General features: G+C 39.2%; 1 protein-coding gene across 1 annotated transcript in view; it reads right to left on the reverse strand.

The window, feature by feature from the left end:
- LOC103469947 (transmembrane protein 132B) overlaps window positions 1–19,090 on the reverse strand; it is a 243,143-nt gene that overhangs the window by 210,044 nt on the left and 14,009 nt on the right. The window contains exon 3 of the mRNA XM_008418032.2: window positions 6,138–6,225. Within this exon, the coding sequence (XP_008416254.1) occupies window positions 6,138–6,219 (82 nt within the window). The 5' untranslated portion in view covers window positions 6,220–6,225. The remainder of the gene's footprint in view (window positions 1–6,137; window positions 6,226–19,090) is intronic.

Here is a 19,090-nt window from a genome sequence, read left to right on the forward strand (position 1 = left end):
GCGTGGGTGCCTGTGTGTGTGCGTGAGTGTGTGACTGTATGCATGAGGTATACAAGGGTGGATGAATGGCTCAGTGAGTGAATGAAACCAACAATGAGACACAATAAAAGTGGTAAAAAAGAGCAACTTATAGAAAGGCCAGGGTAAAGACTTCCATTGTGTGTGCATGCGTGCATCTGTGCGAGTATCACTGATTTAACATCAGTAATTATTAATGTCCCACAACGCATGAGTAATGTTGCAGTGAGCTGACATTCTACTACAGGTTAACAGTGTAGTGTGAAACACACTCAAGCAGACACATACACAACATCAACGGACCTTTTTTCCCCCCCATCTGCATTTGACACATACAATAGAAACTCTGCTTTATGGTATTTCCAGGTATGTAAAAGGAAAGAAAGCAGCTCTTTTAAGACGTAAATGCATTTAAACAGGACATTTGCAGAAAAAGGCAAAGAAAAGCAGCTTCAATAAGGGGCAAATCTCTGAAATGAACTGCTAAACACAAGGGTAATCTTTTTAAATTATCTAAGCGCTAACGCACATGCTAGTGAAACTGGAGACCGAGACTGATGAGATCTAATGCTAAAAGCATTTTAAATGGCCCCAGACAGCCAAGTAAAAATAAGTATTTTCCTTTGACTTTTCTTAAGAGGAATGCCCTGGGCCCAAACAAGTATCGCTTCGGTATTTAAGAGTTTGAGAACCACAGTAGGGAATGTTTCACTGTCAAAAACTATATCAACTCAACCCTCCCTTGTGGACAATTTCTCAATAAAACTGCAGGCCATATCATTCATTCTTTTAAAATGAATAGCTAATATTCAGCAGCATATTAGAAGAGGTAATTACTGATCTAAGGCCTAAACAGTGCCAGATTATGACTATATGAAGAGTTACTGACTGATATTAACATAAATGGGAGGACACAAAGAAAAAGTAATTCCATGCAAACAGCAGAAAATAATTAACCCTTGAAGCAAACGCAACAATTTAAAGGATTTAATCAAAGCCTGGTTTTTGTAACACATTAGGCTTAAACTTGTTTTGGTCAAATTTGACCTGTGGAGATTCAATGTGGATAAATATCAATGGAATATATTTTTTTGCCAACTCTGTTAAATACATAAAAAGTCAGTAGAAAAAGTGGAACAATTATTCTCAATATATTTTTTCATAGAGTGAAAAGATAATGTTAAAAATATTTTTTGATTTATTCTGTAGCAGCTCTGTAACTGTTTATTCAATATTTATTTTCTACTGTTTTAAGTGGATTTGAGTTTCTAGCAACTTCCAATTAGGAATCTGTGACTTTCCTTGACACCGGCGTGTTTGTTTTAGTCACTGGCTGCTAAGCTGGACATGACCCATATTTATCTTACCACCAAAGCACAGAAAGAAAGATGGAAAGGAGAAAAAGGCCAGAAGCTCACTCACTGATGCAGAACTACAGCAAAATGTGGCATCTTCGGGGTCACCAACAACAGTAAACTTGAAATATAACCATTTGTTTGGAGAAATGTCACAAAAAACTGCCAAACCATCACAAACATAAATGTGGAATTATGCAAAACCTTACTGGGACTTCAACTAACGCAATATTCTTCAGTCAGATAAAAGTGAGATTGAGCTTTTCTGCAATAAACATTCCAGGTGACTGGTGTGAAGCAAAGGTTGAATATGGTGAAATGTCATTAAGTAAGATGGAGGATCTGTAATTTTGTGTGCCACAGTGTCTCTTCGAAAGGCATTGAGAAATTTGTAAGACTGAATTTGTGAGCTCTATGAAATACCTGGTTAATCTAAATGAAAACCTGGTGGCCTTCACTAGTACAGTAAAAAGGGTCATCTTAGAATCTTCTTTTAGTTAATTATCAAAAGCATAAAGCCAGACCAATGTAGAAAGAGTTCAAATAAATTGTTGAATTCCTTCAGTAAAGATATTATTATCCCATTTATTTTAAAAGGCACTGATGCAAATTATGATGCTATACTCAATCTGGTACAGTAATCACAACAGCTAGTGAACGCATTATACAACCAAGATAATGGTTTAGCATAAATGTGGCCCACGGTCACATTTATGCTAAACCATAAACCCCATTGCCATCCTATTTCATACCAATACTTATCTGTTTAGTGGTGGATTTATTTAAAGTTATGAGCGGTATCAGCTACAAAATAAGCTGCTTTGTTTGGTATTTACTGAAGTGGTTGGAGGAGACTTCTCCAATGTGCCGATTCAAAAAGGGATGTATGGATGGAGCTACCATTCTGCAAACAGGTTATTTCCTGCTCTGTTCATACTGACATTATACAACTGTGTTTGACCATCCTTTAGCTGTTCATCTTCTCAATTCTTAAAGGGGGGGAGGATATATGTGAAATCAATCCATTTTGAGGTTTATATCATGTTACGATGTCATTCCCTCATCAAAAACATACCTGAAGTGTTGATTTGATTCTTTTATGCATGTTTAAAAAATATGACACTCTGCCATGGCAACAAACTGGGGTGACAAACGTTTTCTCCCACACTGCACCGCATATTTCCCCAAAATTCAACCTCCAGGCTTCAGTCTCTAGCCGAGCTTTCGCCTTTCAGAGCACCTTTTTAATGCACCTTCCCCTCTACACTCCTGGTGGATCTGTGAGTCTGCCGAGCTTCGATAGAAACTATTTTTCAGTCCAACACTCCTTAAAATGCTTAACGGCATAATAAGGTAGTGCTTTTGTGAAGACGTGCTGAAAAGGGAGTGTCGAAAACAGTACGAGCTTCAATTTCAAGTTGTCAAATTGCAAAGACAAAATTGTTTAAGCCATGTTTGATATTCACAACATTTTGATAACAACTCAAGTTGGTATAGTTACTTGATTCTGCTATAAAATTCCACTATGTGCCTGGAAAACATAACATAGGCCCTTTAACACCAAACTGTTCGCTTCACAACAGGCACATCGGAGAAGCTTGGCTTTTGAACAAAACTCACAATGACATCCTGGAGAAGACCTAGATGATGAAACAACAGAATGATGTAAATAGAATGAAACAGTCATATTGAAATAGGGATGCCACTTAAGTTTGTGAGAGTGACAAATACCATCAGTTTGGGAGACACTGTAAAGCGCAATACATTTTGTTGCAATGATGTGATGTTTATTACAAAATTTGACAAATTAGCACGACAGCCCTACAAATCACCTAAATGTGAGCACATCTCCGCATTAAGAAGGGAAGCTGTGAAAGGGAAACAAGAGGAAAGCAGGGAAAAGTGGCTTATTTTTCTTTTTTATAAACACTGCATGATTACGTACTTGCAAATTCTAAACAAAAACACAGTTGAGAAATGAATATGGATTTTCACTGCAGGATTTTACAAAAAATAGAAATAAATAAAAATTATACTTTTGCACATATGAGGCGATGTCATAATCTAGCTTGCATTAGTGTCGCCCCAGATCAAAGCTTCTGATGATCTGAGGTGCGTTTAAGTTGCCAACAGGTTAAACTTTCATTCTAATGACCATCTTTAAAACTTCAACTGTCAATTGGTTTAAAGTTTTCTATGCATCTGATTGACTTATCTGCACATCTCACAAAATGTTTGCCGTATTGCAAACATATTATTGCCACAGTGACTTTGTGGCAATAAAAAAAAAATGCTTTTAGTAGTTATTTAATGTGCATTTAAACAAGTATTGAACTCAATACTTTGAAAATTAGAGTGACATGTTTTTCGTCATCTCTCAAAATAAAGGACTCTTTTTGCCTCAATCAACTCGAGGTTTGATGTCTGAATTAAAGAAAAATAACTAAAAGTTATAATAAAACATCAACTCTTCCACTGACCTGTCAACTTGAAAAATATGTAGCAAATTTAACATTTTCAGCACATAGGACTTGACTAAATTTAACCTGAAGGAAGACAATTAAAGTAGACACATGCCTCAGATTCTCACAATATGAGCAATTTATACAAAAAATTCACATTGTAATGTTTATCCAAAAATGAACAGCAAAAATGTAAAACGGAGAGAACTCTATCCTTCATGTAAGCCAGCTGGCTGGCAGTGCACAGCAAGAGGTGAGGGAGGGGAAACCACAGCGTTCTTCGAAGCCCCTTACAGTTCATGAGCACTCAAGAATATTTTCTGGCATCTCATAGAAAGGACTTTTGAGTCGTGGAAACAATTGGATGCGACATTTTGACAGTTTAAAATCATAACTTTTATTAACCTTTCGGTATCCTGAAACCACTAAACCGATACACGTGCGATTAAAAATCAGGCCTTGCTAGACAGTTTGATCAACCCCGAGAAACTTTCAGGCACTTTTAGGCATCGTTATATATCCCAGTCTGGATCTCTTTTGATGATTAAACTTTAAGACACAATTTCACCATAATTAAGACATAAAGCAACGTACTAAAAAGTACGCTGAAAAGCTGCCTTGCGCCTTCTGTGATGTCAAGATTGAAGCTTTTCTGGAAGGAAGATCTTACACGATTCAATCCAGATTTACAAGAATGCAAACTGTTATTCTGCATGTAACAAATTATCCTTGAAGTGAATTTGACTGCTTTCAGAGACAAGTTTGACTGGAAGCTTTAACAGTGTTTGCTATTCATTATACCAGTAGAGCTGTGGTGTACCAGTGTCCAATAAAAGCTTTTTAACCAGAGCCAAGATGTAAGAGAACTCTCCATGAGCATGTGGGTGAGAGAAAGACACCAAGGCAGAACAAGAAAAGAGCAACGCAACCGGCCTACTTGCCACCAAGGGAGCGACTAAACAGCAGTCAGAAAGCTGTATTCACTGTGATACAAAAAGGTACAGACAGTCCCTGCACGCAGAGAAAACACTTAAGTATTTCATCATAGGCGGAGAACGCAAGAGAGCAGAAAGGTCACCGGGGGAGTGGAGAAGCAGAGAAAATGTTTGGACGATTTCAGCGTTTGGTTACTCAGACGTGTTTCTGCCGGCCACAGCTGTTTTCAGGCGCGGCGTTCACTGGCTGTCGGAGTGCACGGAGACCACCGCGCTCCGGAGCGCACAACGCAGCCTCTGTTAACTGCTCAGTGGGCCGTGACTGATCCGAGCTGATTAAAGCCACGCACACTAACACTCGCACAAAGGAAGAAGAAGAAGAAGAAGAAGCAGAAAAAAAAAAAACACTCGCGGGATTATGATACTGATGCCGAAGGACTGTCATTTGGACTGAAAACGGAGGCGTGCGAACCCACTCAGAGAGCTTTAAATCAGCCAGCGCGCTTTACACTTTATTATCTATTTTTTGCGCTTATTACAGCGGGTGGTGGTGCAAGTCGACTGGTATTTAAAACGTCCCAGGATACTTATTTTTGGTTCCGCTTCTCTGATCAAAGAGATTTTTTTTTTTTTTTTTTTTTTGCATCCCTGAGTTCTATGAAGGAAGGAACATTAAACTGTTGATCTGATTTAAATGAAAGGAAAATGTGTATTAAATTTACGAAGCCAAATTATCCCGACTTGGGTTTACTTTTAAGTCCGATTCTTCTCATCTTCCACATCCAATCACCTAGAAGAAAGGTGAAAAGGACCTCCGCTTTAAAGCGCTCACTACCATTTAAAATACACCATGCAATAAATTGCGTCAAAATGTACTTTTTAATTCTTACGAACTGGGAAAAAATGGGTGGATTTGGGCAACAGTATAGGTTCCTGGCTCAGCTGGCACAGGAGCGTGTCAGCCCCGGAATTGGCGCGTCTCAGATGGCACCAGTTAGAAGGCATCTGTCATTTGATGCTTCGGCAGTCAATTACTCATTGTCTCACACGAGAAAATACATGTGTTGCATTCTATATTTTATTCGATAAAGACCCTAACGTCATGTCTTTATATTTTTGCCAAGATGAAATTTTTCTATAAACATTTTTTTTCTTTAGGAGAACAAATGGATTAAGTTAAGTGCTGAAAACTTCCTTTTTGTCCAGGCAGACTCTCCACACCAGAAAAAAAAACAACACAAACTGAATTGTGACTTTTCCTCCCCTCGAGTGTGGATAAAACGTAATTAAAACCAATTCCGACACAAGAACAAAGTGATTATAGAAACAATTAAGAGTTTGAACGTATTTCCAGTAACAAGTCTTACCTTTCCACAGGACGAGAATTAAAACGGTCTTCCAGAGGCAACATCCCACCGGCGCGCCTGTCCCTCTCCCGACCGTCTCCATACCTTCCTGCCGGGTGAAAGCCAATGGGAATGTTCACAAAAAAAGGACAAACTGGGAGGTTTTTTTTTTTCTTTTCTCAGCTTGTACTATTTCTGTCTTGTTCCAACTTTCGGATCACTGTCGCGTCGGTGCCATAAACGCTCTCATCCTGACCGAACTGCGCTCTCCACTTCTGATTGACCGAACAAACAGCACGCTGCTGAGGTCTGGGAGAAAAACTATAAATCCTTTTGAAGTTGGAAATAAAAAGAAATTCCCGAATGGTACTTCCTGTGCATACTGTCCGCTCGTTAAATCATCTCTTGAAAACAACAAAAAAAAAAAAAAAAAAAAAAAAAAGAAGACCAAAAAGTCTGTAGTGACTCAAAACAGTTTGTTTTTTTTTCAATCGCTGGGCTTTTCAACCCGTGCGCTCTTATGCTTCATGTATCCAAACGGGACGGTTAAATCTTGGGTAAGCTGCCACTGACTTCATCGCACTTTTTTCCTGCAAACTTTAAAGCCAACCGGAGCCAAATGTTTATTTTAAAAAGTCCACGTCCGAAACGATTTTGACACTACAAGCGAAGGCAAAAGTCTGACTCTTGAAATCGAATGTCTTCAAGAAAATCCAAACAGTGCTCCGTCCTCTCTCCTTGTTTTCCCCTCTTCCTTCTGTCTATCCATTGACCGCTTCACTCCGCTTGCTGTGCGAGTGACGCGCCTCTGGGCTCAACTTGAGAGAATTGTGCGCACACCATCAGCGAGACGGAGCGAGGCGAGGAGAGGACGGGAGAAGAGAAGAGAAGAGAGGAGCTCTGTCGCTTTCAGCAGCCGCTTGGGAAGGAGGAGGCTGAGGGGTTGGTGGGGTTCTAGCGACGGCTGTGGGGCTGGGGAGGCTGCGGGAGGGTGGGATTTGGGGATGTGAGTGGCAGTTAGAGAACCAATCAAGTGTAAAGGATATTAGTAGGGTTTTTTTTTTTTTTTGTATTATTCCTTTGCCTTCTTGAGGTAATTTACTTGTTTTTATCTGTATGGAAATACCACACCCAGATGTAATGGACGAAAACATTTGTTTACAGTTTAAAGAAAACTGAACTAAAAACAAAAAAAAGTAACTCGCTATAATCTGTGTGAAAATGAAACAGACTGTTGATTTTTTTATATATATATATATATAATAAGAAATGGAAAAACTTAATTATCAAAGCTTATAGGAAACTGGACGTGACTGTGTCGGAGCTACTTTTAGATAAAGCGTGAGCGCGAGTCCACGTCTCGTTTATCCTCTCAAGGCTTAGTTCTGCATTATTCATCCAAAGACACACGCTACACCTGTTCTCTCTGTAATCGATAGACACCAACTTCGCCACCAAGCCCGCACGTGCTCATGCGCGCTCAACCTCCAGGGCACCTCGCGCACGAAACTCATTCACTTTCTATTGATGCAAGCTGTGGCCACGTGCACGTGAAGGAGCGAGCGAAGCAAGAGGACGGAGGGTGATGGTGGAAAGGGGCAGAGGGTATGGGGAGTTGAACAAGTCAGAGGAGAGAGAACATTAAGGTCCTCTTTAAGTCCGAGACGATATTTCATAAACCGGCGTGCCTGCTTCCCTTTGTCAGCCAAATGTGTAAAAGCTAAATAGATGACATTGTGACTTATTGAACTGCAAATCAGCCGGCGGAGGGATGGGAGGATTTCCGGAGACGGAGATACGTGTGAGCCTCGATGCCTCTCCGTGTGTCTGACTCCACTCCGTCAGAGGGACTAAGGAGGAACGACAGCACCCCCTAGTGACGGTTTTAAAGCAGATTGAACAAGCAGGGGGTAATTTACCAACATGATCCTTCTGTGTACAGGTCAGGTGCATCTCAATGTTTTTTGTTTTTTTTTCATGGATTAAATTCCAAAAATGAAGTTAATTTTAGGCAACAAAGACAACTATATTGCTTCATAAGACCACAAAAAACTTTTTTTTTAAAAAAATACTACCTAAATGTATGTCCACATACTGTACAGAATATGCAACCAATACTGGCCCTCATAATTCATTTGCATGAATTATGAGGGCTGACTGACATGGAGGTGATCAGCCTGAGGACTGCTGGCTGATGTGCTGAAGCCCAGACTCCTTTAGCTGTGGCCTCCAGGGTCTGGTGTCTCATATCCTCATTTACACTTCTTAGATTCTCTTTGAGGCTTGGTCATGCTAGTTTGCCAGTCAACCAGAGTCATGCTAGGGTTACTAAATCAGGTGTTGATACTTTCAGCTGTGTGGTTTGGTGGCAAATCCCTGCTGGAAAATGAAGACCGTCATGATCCCATGGACTTTGTGTTTGGTCTTGTCTGAGGGTTTTTTTGTTGTTGTTGTTTACATTCTTTATTATTCATTTCAGTTTCCATACTGAGTATTTGTGCTTCACAGTTTGTTTTTTACCATTCCATGTCTCACTTGTGTCTTCTTGCAGTTTTTATACCCGTGTTACTGAACTTCTACTGTACACCCACGGCTCCTGTTCATCTTCAGGTTTTCCTCCGATTCCTGAATCTATACGTTTTGGATGTTTTACTTTTCATTAAAGACAGCCCTGATTAGACGCATATGATGTCTCTGGTGAAGGCAAAGAATGCAACTTGTCCTTCAGCTGCACTTCAAACACCCAGCTTATTTTGATAAGAGCTGTTGTACTTCACCATTTTTGTGAAGGTTGCTACCCAAGTCAAAACCATCTGATTGGTTTTGAAAGATCTTAAGAGTTTTATTAAATGTATAGCACTGCTCTATAGTTAATTTCGCCTTGCTTCATTGTTTCAGTCAATATTGTCACATCACCTGCAAATTTAAAAATCCTGACTGATGGTGGATGACCAAATCATTTGTGCAAAAGGAGTACAAGAGACCACACCACTGTTGGTCCCCAGTGCTTGTGGACACCAGCTTTACATCATCAATTATCAGATATATGCGATTGTCATTATGGAGGCTTTCGGCTCATTGCTTCTAATCAACCTTTGATGTTCCCAAAATTATTCTTCTCTCTCTTCTTTCTGCTCTTTTCACTCTGATTCCATCAGGCAGGCATCACGCTTCGTTTCATTGCTCCCTCACTTGTCCCCAAACACATTTTTCTCTCCTCCCACTCACAAGCCAACTACGTCTCTGCAAGTAGGGAACCAGCATCCATCCAACTACATAAGTGCATTTTACTCTAATATATTATTTCATTTCCACTCTGTGACTTCCCTTTCAACAAGCTAGACATTTGCCACGACTTAAGCGTGAAAGATCTATTTTTAACTGATCTATTCCTTTTGGACTGCAGCGGAGGGAAAGCATTAGTTCAGCAAGCATGCAGTAAAGAGTAATGTTTGTACAAATAACATGTCTGTATACCAAGATACCAAGGCTATGTGGGGGATATTTGAGATTGTATGCAAAGAACTGTTCAAGATTAAACATATTTCTTGTAAAATGAGAACATTCCCATTTGCAAAAGCATTCATGTCCTTTGAAAGTTTTACATTTTGTCAGTTTGCAACCAGAAACGGCATAATATATTGGAATTTTTGGTAACATACCAGCACAAATCAGTGAGTCATGTATTTGTATTTAGCCTCAAATGCCCTCAGAGTCCCCCTTGTTATTATATATTATATATTGTATTCATACTTAAAGTTAGGTCTGTAAATTTTCTCTCGATGATTCCCCCCCACTTCGTCTGACGACTGGGCAGTTGAAACTGGAGAATCATTATAGAACAATATCTCAATCTTTGTTCATCTAACATAACACTACACAGGTCACTAATGAAGCTGTTGGGCCTACTTGCAAGATGCTGCATGGCAGCATGTTGCTGTGGAGAGCCAAGGCAGGAAAGCAGGTCAGAGTAATGGGAAGATGGATGGAGCTAAAAGCAAAGGCAATTCTGGAAAAACCTCTGAGAGGCTGAAAAAATACCTTCCTGCAGGATGACAACACAGAAGCAGAGTAATTACTGAACAGAAATACCTGCAACTCAAGCGAAAGGGGTTTCTACAAGGTATTGATTCTTGGGGTTGAAAACAAAGGCATGCCACACTTTTCAGTTTTATTTATAAAATTTAGAAAACCATGTAAACCCAAGACATCTAAAAAAGACTATCAGTCATGTTGGCGCTTAAACAAGGTCCTACACCATATTCCATCAGGAAGGTTAAATACAAACAAATTGTTATCTTCTTTCACTGTACAAATATGCTTCCGTGTGGGTTAGGAAATAAATATCCAACAAAATACTCGAGTTTTTTCGAGAAAACATGCAAAGCCGAGGGAGTTAGTTTAGACACCTTCAAAAGCTACTCACTGTACACAGAGATAAAGCTTGCTCATTAAAAAGGGTATTATGCATTTTCCAAGCACATAGTGCCATTTTATAAAGCATAATCAACTACATTACCTTCAGCTGATAAATAAATGTGGTATATATCAAACATGTCCCTTTATGGAAAATTTGATGCCTTGAAAGTTGGCCTCCATTAGAAGCTCCTACTCTTTCCAACTCTCAGCCTTCAGTACGTCATCACAACACACAGTCCTGGACTGTATAGCTCCAAGGGTGAACGCCACAAGATGTTCAAGGATTTATCAAAAATGCATGAAAGAATTCTAGGAAAACTCCAGGTATGTTTTTGATAAGGGAATAACATCATAGCATAATATAAAGCTCAAAGAAGTCCATTTTAGATAATACTCCCCCCTCAACATATTAACCATATTTGTATACGGCACCAGTCATTTTCAAAATAAATAGAAAACCATACTTTACCAATGCTCTTTACTATAGGCATAAATTAGCTGAGTAGGTTCATTGCAGTTTCTCTTTTCTTGTTAAAAAAATATTACTTGTCACCATTAGAGGAGGCCTAGAGGCAGCAAATGTTCATTATATCAAACCAGGAAGACATTCATCATAAAGATTGGATTGTCAGTTTGGGGTGTAAGTCCTCAGACAACTCTTAATAGATGTTATTCCGTAAATGAAGAAAAATGTGCCCTCAAAAAACCGATCTTCAGTGTCATACTTTAGTTGTTGTGCTTATTCGCTGCCACTCTGACCACAGCACCTGCCCCGTTCTATTTTTGAACTTCAATCACAGTAAATCCCATGCAGCCAAACTCAAGCCACAATGTAGAAGCAAGTCCTACTTTTTATTGAAAACTTGCCAGATTTTGCACCGCATCTACATTCCTAAGACAAATACTAATTTTTACTTTGGAAATAGCGATGTTTCACTATTTTCAATGTGAAACAATGTCCAGAGGCAACGTTGGACATAATTTTCCTTTGGTCACAGTTCCTGTGGCACATCCCAGTTATTTGGACTTGGTGGAAATCTTTTGGCAAGCATGAAACTGAAACCTGTTTAAATGGGCAGCAATGGGGAAATTACTGAGGTCCTTAAAACTTGTTTTTCCAACAGTTCTTTCCACACTCAAAATAATTTATTGGAAACAAAAAAATATCCTTATCAATATGCATGTTTGTAAACCCAAAACATAAATCAGTTTTAGGCCGACAGATGGTGTACATCAGTGCTGGCATATTCTACATGGCATAAGGCATAAGGCACAACTGCGGTGCAGAAATGTGTGAAAATATGTTTTGATGCCACTTCGCAGCTCATACATAAAACTATAGGTTTCTTTCTTTAATATAAATTTTTTCTGCTCCCGTTTAGTATCTCGACTACAATGCTTTTATTTTTAACCCCAACCTTCAACAAGTAGCACATTAGAATCAATGACATGCGGTTCATGACTGGTTAGCCACAGTTTTTTGAATGTTATCTTTGGCTGACCTCTCTTTTCTGATTACCGTTGAAAATTGTCTATGATCTTACCTTTATTTTCTATGACGTCTATGCACCTCTTCTTCTCCCTGAATATCTGTCATTCTGAAAAAAAAATCATTTTTCTTTCATTTTCAAAACTCTGGAAGCCAAAGAGAGTGGCCTTGAACGTTTTTTTCCATAAAGAGTAGACCCCGCATTGGTTGCTCAGGCACAGGAAATACGGTGGCCATCTTGGAGCGGTCATCCCTCCTATGCTAAACCAAAACAGCAGAAGATGCCTTAGCACTGCAGGATATTTTTATTCAAATTGACAGACTATTGATGTGAGGGTTTGGGGGATAACTTTTCACAAGTAAGATGGACATATTATTGTTTATATTTGGTGATCATTATAATACTATATTGTATGTCCACCAGTAAAAGGGCAGCTAATATTAGCTATAGTACTTAGTGTAATACCAGGATTCAGCCCCCGCTATGAAAGCTAACCAAGAGTCAGTCTAAAAATGCTATCAGAGAAAAACGGACCTTTTTAAAGCAAGTTTTTCTGTTTTAATATCTTTAGCTTTCAATTTCAGATTTGGGAGTGTTTGCAGCATTTTTAGAAGAGTGAAAGTGGGGTCTAACTTCTCCACAGAACACACAATTTGACCAATAGCGTAGCATGGCTACAAGGCTAGAAAAAAATACTCTGAATAAAGCCTACTGTAGGGTTGCCGGGGTGACATAGGCTGGCGTCCATCTCCAGAGGTTACTGTCTGAAGTCCAACATGTGTTAAAGAACGCTCCCCTTAACGAGATCCTTTACAGAAATGGTTCATAAATCCTCTCCTCTGTTGTCTTCTGGTTAACTGAGAAAAGATCAGGAGGAATATCCAGACATTACTTTTGGGGATTCAACGGCAAGATGATAAATCCAGTCTCTCTCGTGGGTCCTAGTGGGAGTGCATCAAGGTCTCTGTAGACATGCTCAGAAAATCTCCAATGAGAGGAGTACAGATGGAGCTTTTGCAAGATAATCCAAGCCCCTCACCTTACTCTTTTTTTTTTTTTTATGTGGAGATTTTACCCCTGTGACTGAGCTGTTCAGCCCATCTCCAAGATAAATATTTGCCACTTGTATCCAGGATTTTGTTTTTTTGATCGTGATTAACATCTTGGGACCAAAGATCAGGGTGGGAACTTAACTGAACCAATTAATTTAGAGTTTGGTTCAGTTCTTACATGACAGAGCAGAGCAGTGTCTGCATTAGAAAAGCCGTCAGTCTGACTCCTTCCTGGTCATGAAGAGGGTGTTCTTCAGGAACCAACCCCGATTAAATATTTCAAATGATAACTGTGTGGAATTGTTTTTCTAAGAATGTTATCCACAAAGCTAACAGTTCTCATCTCAGTTCTCCTAGGTGCTAATGTTGAGTTAAAATCATTTCTTATTAGTTTTGTTCGCTGGATGCTTCCTGGAGTACATAAAAACTCCATCCTTTTATTCAAGAGCTGAAAAAGGCACACTTGGAAGTGGCAAAGACTTTGATAGCGCTCCTCGCTCTCAGGTCAAATGGCTCTTGTAGAAATTCTGTCGACAGCTTGTTCGGACGATAGATTCCACTCACCGGGTGGGAAAAGATGAGTGCAGCTGAAGAACCTTCCCATTTACTTCCCATTCCCTCCCACTCTCTCTTCCCAGCATTCTTCTCTTTTTGCTCTCTTCAGTCAGAGTACCATTGACATCTATTTGCCCACTGAAGCAAACTGAATACATTAGAATTAAATTAAAACTGGTGGATAGAACTGTTCAGGCTTAAAGTGTGCATCCATGCGAGTGTCCACATGCGTCTGCGTTCGTGTGAGTGGATGTCCGATGTGGGAAAGGTTCTGCTCGACAAGTGTGTAAGGATGACTGTTGGGAAGGTGTTGCTTGTTTCCATTACTATAAATCCTACAGAACACATACACAGACAACTACAGAAAGTTTTGTTACTTTGAATTGGTGACTGGAAGTCTTTTCCAAAGTAAAAGTCTGATTTTGGTCTCATGCCAAAATCAGACTTGATTTTGGCAAATCAAGTCTGATTTGCCAAAAAAAAAATCAGACTTTCTCACTTTATTTCCAATGCAAATAAAGTGAGAGAGCTTTATTTGCATTGGAAGTTCCAATGCTACTTCCAAGTAGCATTGGAAGTAGCCTTCCAATGCTACTTCTGAGCATTGGAAGACCTCCTTCAATCTCAATAAGAAGCTCTATGTGTATTTAAGTTTGTTGTAAAGGAAATAACTGGCATGAAACGCTGCTCATGCTCAATTTTAAATTAGGTTCCAACACAAACAACCGTAATTAATTGAAAAAACACCAAAGTCCCATTGACACACAGAACATGAGCAACCATTTCCAAATCACTTGTAACTGAAATTATAGCACTGTTTAAAATACGGGTACTTTCCACATATCTACTCTCATGAATCAGGGTGTCCTCCAAGGTAACACTTTGATAGAGTGAGGTTTTTCAACCACTCAGCACACTTTTCAGATTAGCTTGGGTATTTTATACCGGAGTGACCAAAACAACCACATTGTTCAACTTGAATCAAACGATGGTTGAGAAATGGGGTGTCATTCCACAGCAGTGTGTGTCCAAGCCGCTGACCATAAAGAGGAGGTGCCAGGCTGTTCTGAGTGTGTATGTTTCTCCCATGGACAGCTGCCCCCCCTTTTGGTAAACTGTCAACTCATCTCGTTTCATGAAACTTTCAATATCCAATTTTCTGATTTGTTATCTTTGGTAGAAGTGAGAGCTTTATTTGCATAAATAAGTCAGGCCTACCAATGTTCAACTGAGAGGATTAGTTCTTAATATCTTCACTTCTTATGTTGTGTGACAAACAATTTCATAATTCCTTCAAACTGTTTCTGAGCTTTAAATCGTCCACATAATTAGGTCTGTCAAATCTGTAAAGAGGTATACAATAGTCTGTTAAGCAATGCAATAAAACCGCCACAGAATGAATGATGCAAGGTCTGATGAATTATATTTCTGGAAACTTTGGACTTGTCACAACAGAATAACACTTCTGATGTAGTTAAAGACAAACCACGACTAAATCAGATACAGACTCCTGCATGACAAACTAAAGTCTTTGACATTTGGAAACAATTTGTCAGTTGTGAAAAAGGACAAGAAATGTAATTACTCAAGACTGCAATAGATTAATATTCTGCAAAATTACAACTCGTTTCCTTTACAATTTGTTTTAAAGCCAACATCAAGTCATTTACTGTGTGGTATTTTGTGCCATTTCGTATAAAAGGGGACGCATTATGCAATGGCTGCTGGAACAAAAACAAGTGTTTGTGTATGGCTTACCATCCAGAAACCACTTGCTGCAATCTTATAGGTTTTGCTAGAGGTTCTACATCTGTTTTTAAAAGATGGACAGATGTATAATTTGTTATATAATAAATGCATCTGTCTGCTGCCATTTTCACCTGAGAGTATAGCATTGAGTTGGGGGGTGTGGCCAGCAGCTGCTTATTTGGATTTAAAGTGACAAAGACGCCCTAAAAAAGCTCATTCTGAAAAGAGCTAAAATAGGCCGAACTGAGCAGATTAAATCTTAATATCCAAGAATGATTTGGTGTAAAAATGTAATGGACATATTTTGTCTATATTGTTTAGTTTATCATTGTGTGTCAAAGATAAACTAAATACTTGTAACTAAATATTTGTAATTGTATTTGCAAGGGGAGTCTAAAGGCTAATAACACTGGTTGACCGGTCAGAGCATGAGCTACTAAACCCGTCTGAGATCATGCAGGGGGGTGGAGGGTTAACATCCCCTTTCCTTGAAACACTCTCCAGCTCATTCTGAGCAATCCCCAGGCATTCCCAGGCCAGAGGGAACATATAATCCTTTCAGCAAGCTCTGGGTCAGCCCAAGAGTCTCTTCCTAAAGGAAAACCTCCCCAAGGAGGCATTTGGATCAAATGCTTGAACAGCTCATCTGATTTCTGTTAATGTGAAGAAGCAGTGGCGCTACATGTAGCTCTGAGGCAGAAGGACCAAGCCACCTATACTGAGGAAGCTCATTTCAGTTGATTTGATTTAGATGAGGTGTTGATGGACCTCTAAATCAAGAGCTCTGCTTTGTCTTTTTCTTTCAATGATAAACCAGAGCAGTGTCCACATTAATGTCAGACATGTCCCAGTCTGTCCGTCTACCTCAGCTCCTTCTGTCAGTACAATAAAAGCAAAACAGTTGATTTGTCAAACACCTATTAACCATAAACATATGATAGCAAACTAGATTAGGAGGCAAATCAAAGCCAGGGCAGTTGAGAGGCAGCATCTTCTTACAAATGTCAGGGAATAAGAGATTACGTCCAAAAAAGTAGTTAATTTTTTCTGCATGAATAAAAAAAAATAAATCTGATTATATGAAGGTGACATTGTTGCATTCACAGTGGGCTTTGCAACAAGACAGCAATTCAAGCAGAAAATGGTTCGTATTCTTTGAGGACTTTCATAATTATGCAGTGTGTATTTTTGAGAAAATTATCAATCAGGATACTTTAAGCATTAATCCTGTTTTTTGTGAACTCTTCTCTCAGTGAAGTGTGTAGCATACTACCAAAAAAACCTTGAAATTTAAAACACAAATCACACATTTATAAAGTTAAAATACTTATTTGAAATTTGTGCAAAAATGCCACCTGACCAGAATACGACACGTTTATAACCTCATGATTTTCTTTCTCTGAAGTCAGTTTTAATAAAGATGTTGTAGATGTGAAAGGCTTTCGACTTTTGCTGGCTACTGGTGAATGAGGACGTTTTTCCCCTCCATTACACTCATAACACTGCCGAGGTCAGAGACCCATTATTTTCAATGGCTTGGGCCATGTAAATCCGCTACATGCGGTGATGAATACTCACACAGTCGATGGATGGAAGGCATCCATCTACACACAGATGGTAAAGTTGAACAGTGTGTGGGAATTCCCTGCCTGACAACCTTGTAGCAACAGGAACATCATCTTAGACTGCACTACAGTTCTGTAGTTTGTTTTTACACAGAAAGACACCAGAAGAAACTTTTGTTTGTTTTGGTAGGTGACGTCCCATTTCCTTTTTTTCCCCCTGAAAGAGCAAATATAACTTTCTGACTTTTCCATCGGGCTGCACAGTGGCGCAGTTGGTAGAGCTGTTGCCTTGCAGCAAGAAGGTTCTGGGTTCGATTCCCGGCCCCGGTCTTTCTGCATGGAGTTTGCATGTTCTCCCTGTGCATGCGTGGGTTTTCTCCAGGTACTCCGGCTTCCTCCCACAGTCCAAAAACATGACTGTTAGGTTAATTGGCCTTTCCAAATCGCCCCTTGGTGTGAGTGTGTGTGTGCATGGTTGTGTGTCCTGTGTGTCTCTGTGTTGCCCTGCGACAGACTGGCRACCTGTCCAGGGTGTACCCCGCCTCTCGCCCGGCACGCCAGCTGGAGATGGGCACCAGCAACCCTCCCGACCCCACTAAGGGACAAGGGTGCAGGAAAATGGATGGACTTTTCCATCCATTTTTGCCAAAAGCAAATCCCAAAGCAACCACTTTTACAATCCTTCAGGTCAGATGTTTCAATTCCTTTACATTACAATTATTTCTAACATTTAACATTCAAACATCTAAACTTACTTCAAGACATTATTGGAAGACATGTATAACTAAAATGTTTTCTGGATTTGTCTTATAGGAAGTTTTCAAATCATTAAAACGACTTGTGCTGTTTGAAGCCCAGTTAGTTAAAAAATTCAGGTAGAAGCAATAACATTTTAACGGGTTAAAAGATGTTGAGCAACTGCCAAATTTTTTTATGTTTTACCTTAAGGAAACAAATCTTACGTTTATTAAATTCTACTTTATTCCAGTTAGGTTTTTGAGCATAGTCAGTTAAACTATTTTGTTTTAAACCAGAAAGACTTTTCCTCAATTTCCTCAGTGTGGTAAGAACAGACTAAAACTCATCATCCAATATGTGGTGATGAACAGAAATGAATTTCAAATATGCACCAAGATATCTGGTCTCTCTGTTTTCACTTTCTATTCACTTGCAGAAAAGACTTTTCAGTTGCAGGCGCTGGACCTGCAACAATGCTCAAACAGCCATAAGAGCTGATATGCGGCTGTGATTATCTAAATGAATCAGAGCTTTAACAGCAATTGGTCGACTTCAAGTGTTTTGTGAAAGGAGCTCATTCCATTTCTTTTCCAGTTCTGGGGATAAAAATAAAAATATAACTACACTTGCCAACCACATATTTGAGGATTAATTTCTCACTTCCGCTTTTTCAGCTAAGTTGACCTCTTCAGTTTATAACAATCACTTTGCATTTTAACAGGAAACCTTTTTTTTTTTTCATCTTTCAATTTGGATTTGAGGAAATTTTCCACCTCTTCACTAAAGCCAAATTTAAGATTAGATGCAGGAGTTCATTTGGTTTTGTGTCACATCATGTACAGTCCTGACTCATTCACATGCTTGATTTGTTTTTTCCAGTTTTCATTTACACTGACAAAGAAAAACCATTAGGTTTTTAGCACATCAATTAACAGAAGGGGGTTTATTTTTATATACATGTATAGATATTTTAGAGATTAGATTGTCCAAAAATAACTTCCATGAGTTTCGCTCAATTTCTACAGACTACCTTTTCTTTCAACCTGAAAGAAAAGGTTAAAGGTTTTCTACTTTTACTTTTCTTTAATGTTAAGGGAAGCACCAACAGCACATTATGTCACAGAAACTTATCAGAATCCCGATTAAATTTTTGACACTAATCTTAAATATGTGTACACAACCTGCCAGAGGTTTGATGTGAGAGTTGCTGCCATGATGACAACTTTTACTCCTTGTGCCTCCTGTACAGCTTGTCAGCATTTACGTGAACGGAGATCAATTACAAAGAAACCTCGACCCCCTTCCTGCTTCCTCTCCGCTGCTCCAGACGCAATTTACTTACCCACCGTAAATCAATGGAGACAAGTGGGGCTAATTTAGACCATTTTATGTCAAGTTGGCCTTGA

Source organism: Poecilia reticulata, linkage group LG9 (assembly GCF_000633615.1).
Source record: "Poecilia reticulata strain Guanapo linkage group LG9, Guppy_female_1.0+MT, whole genome shotgun sequence".
Classification (NCBI taxonomy): domain Eukaryota; kingdom Metazoa; phylum Chordata; class Actinopteri; order Cyprinodontiformes; family Poeciliidae; genus Poecilia; species Poecilia reticulata.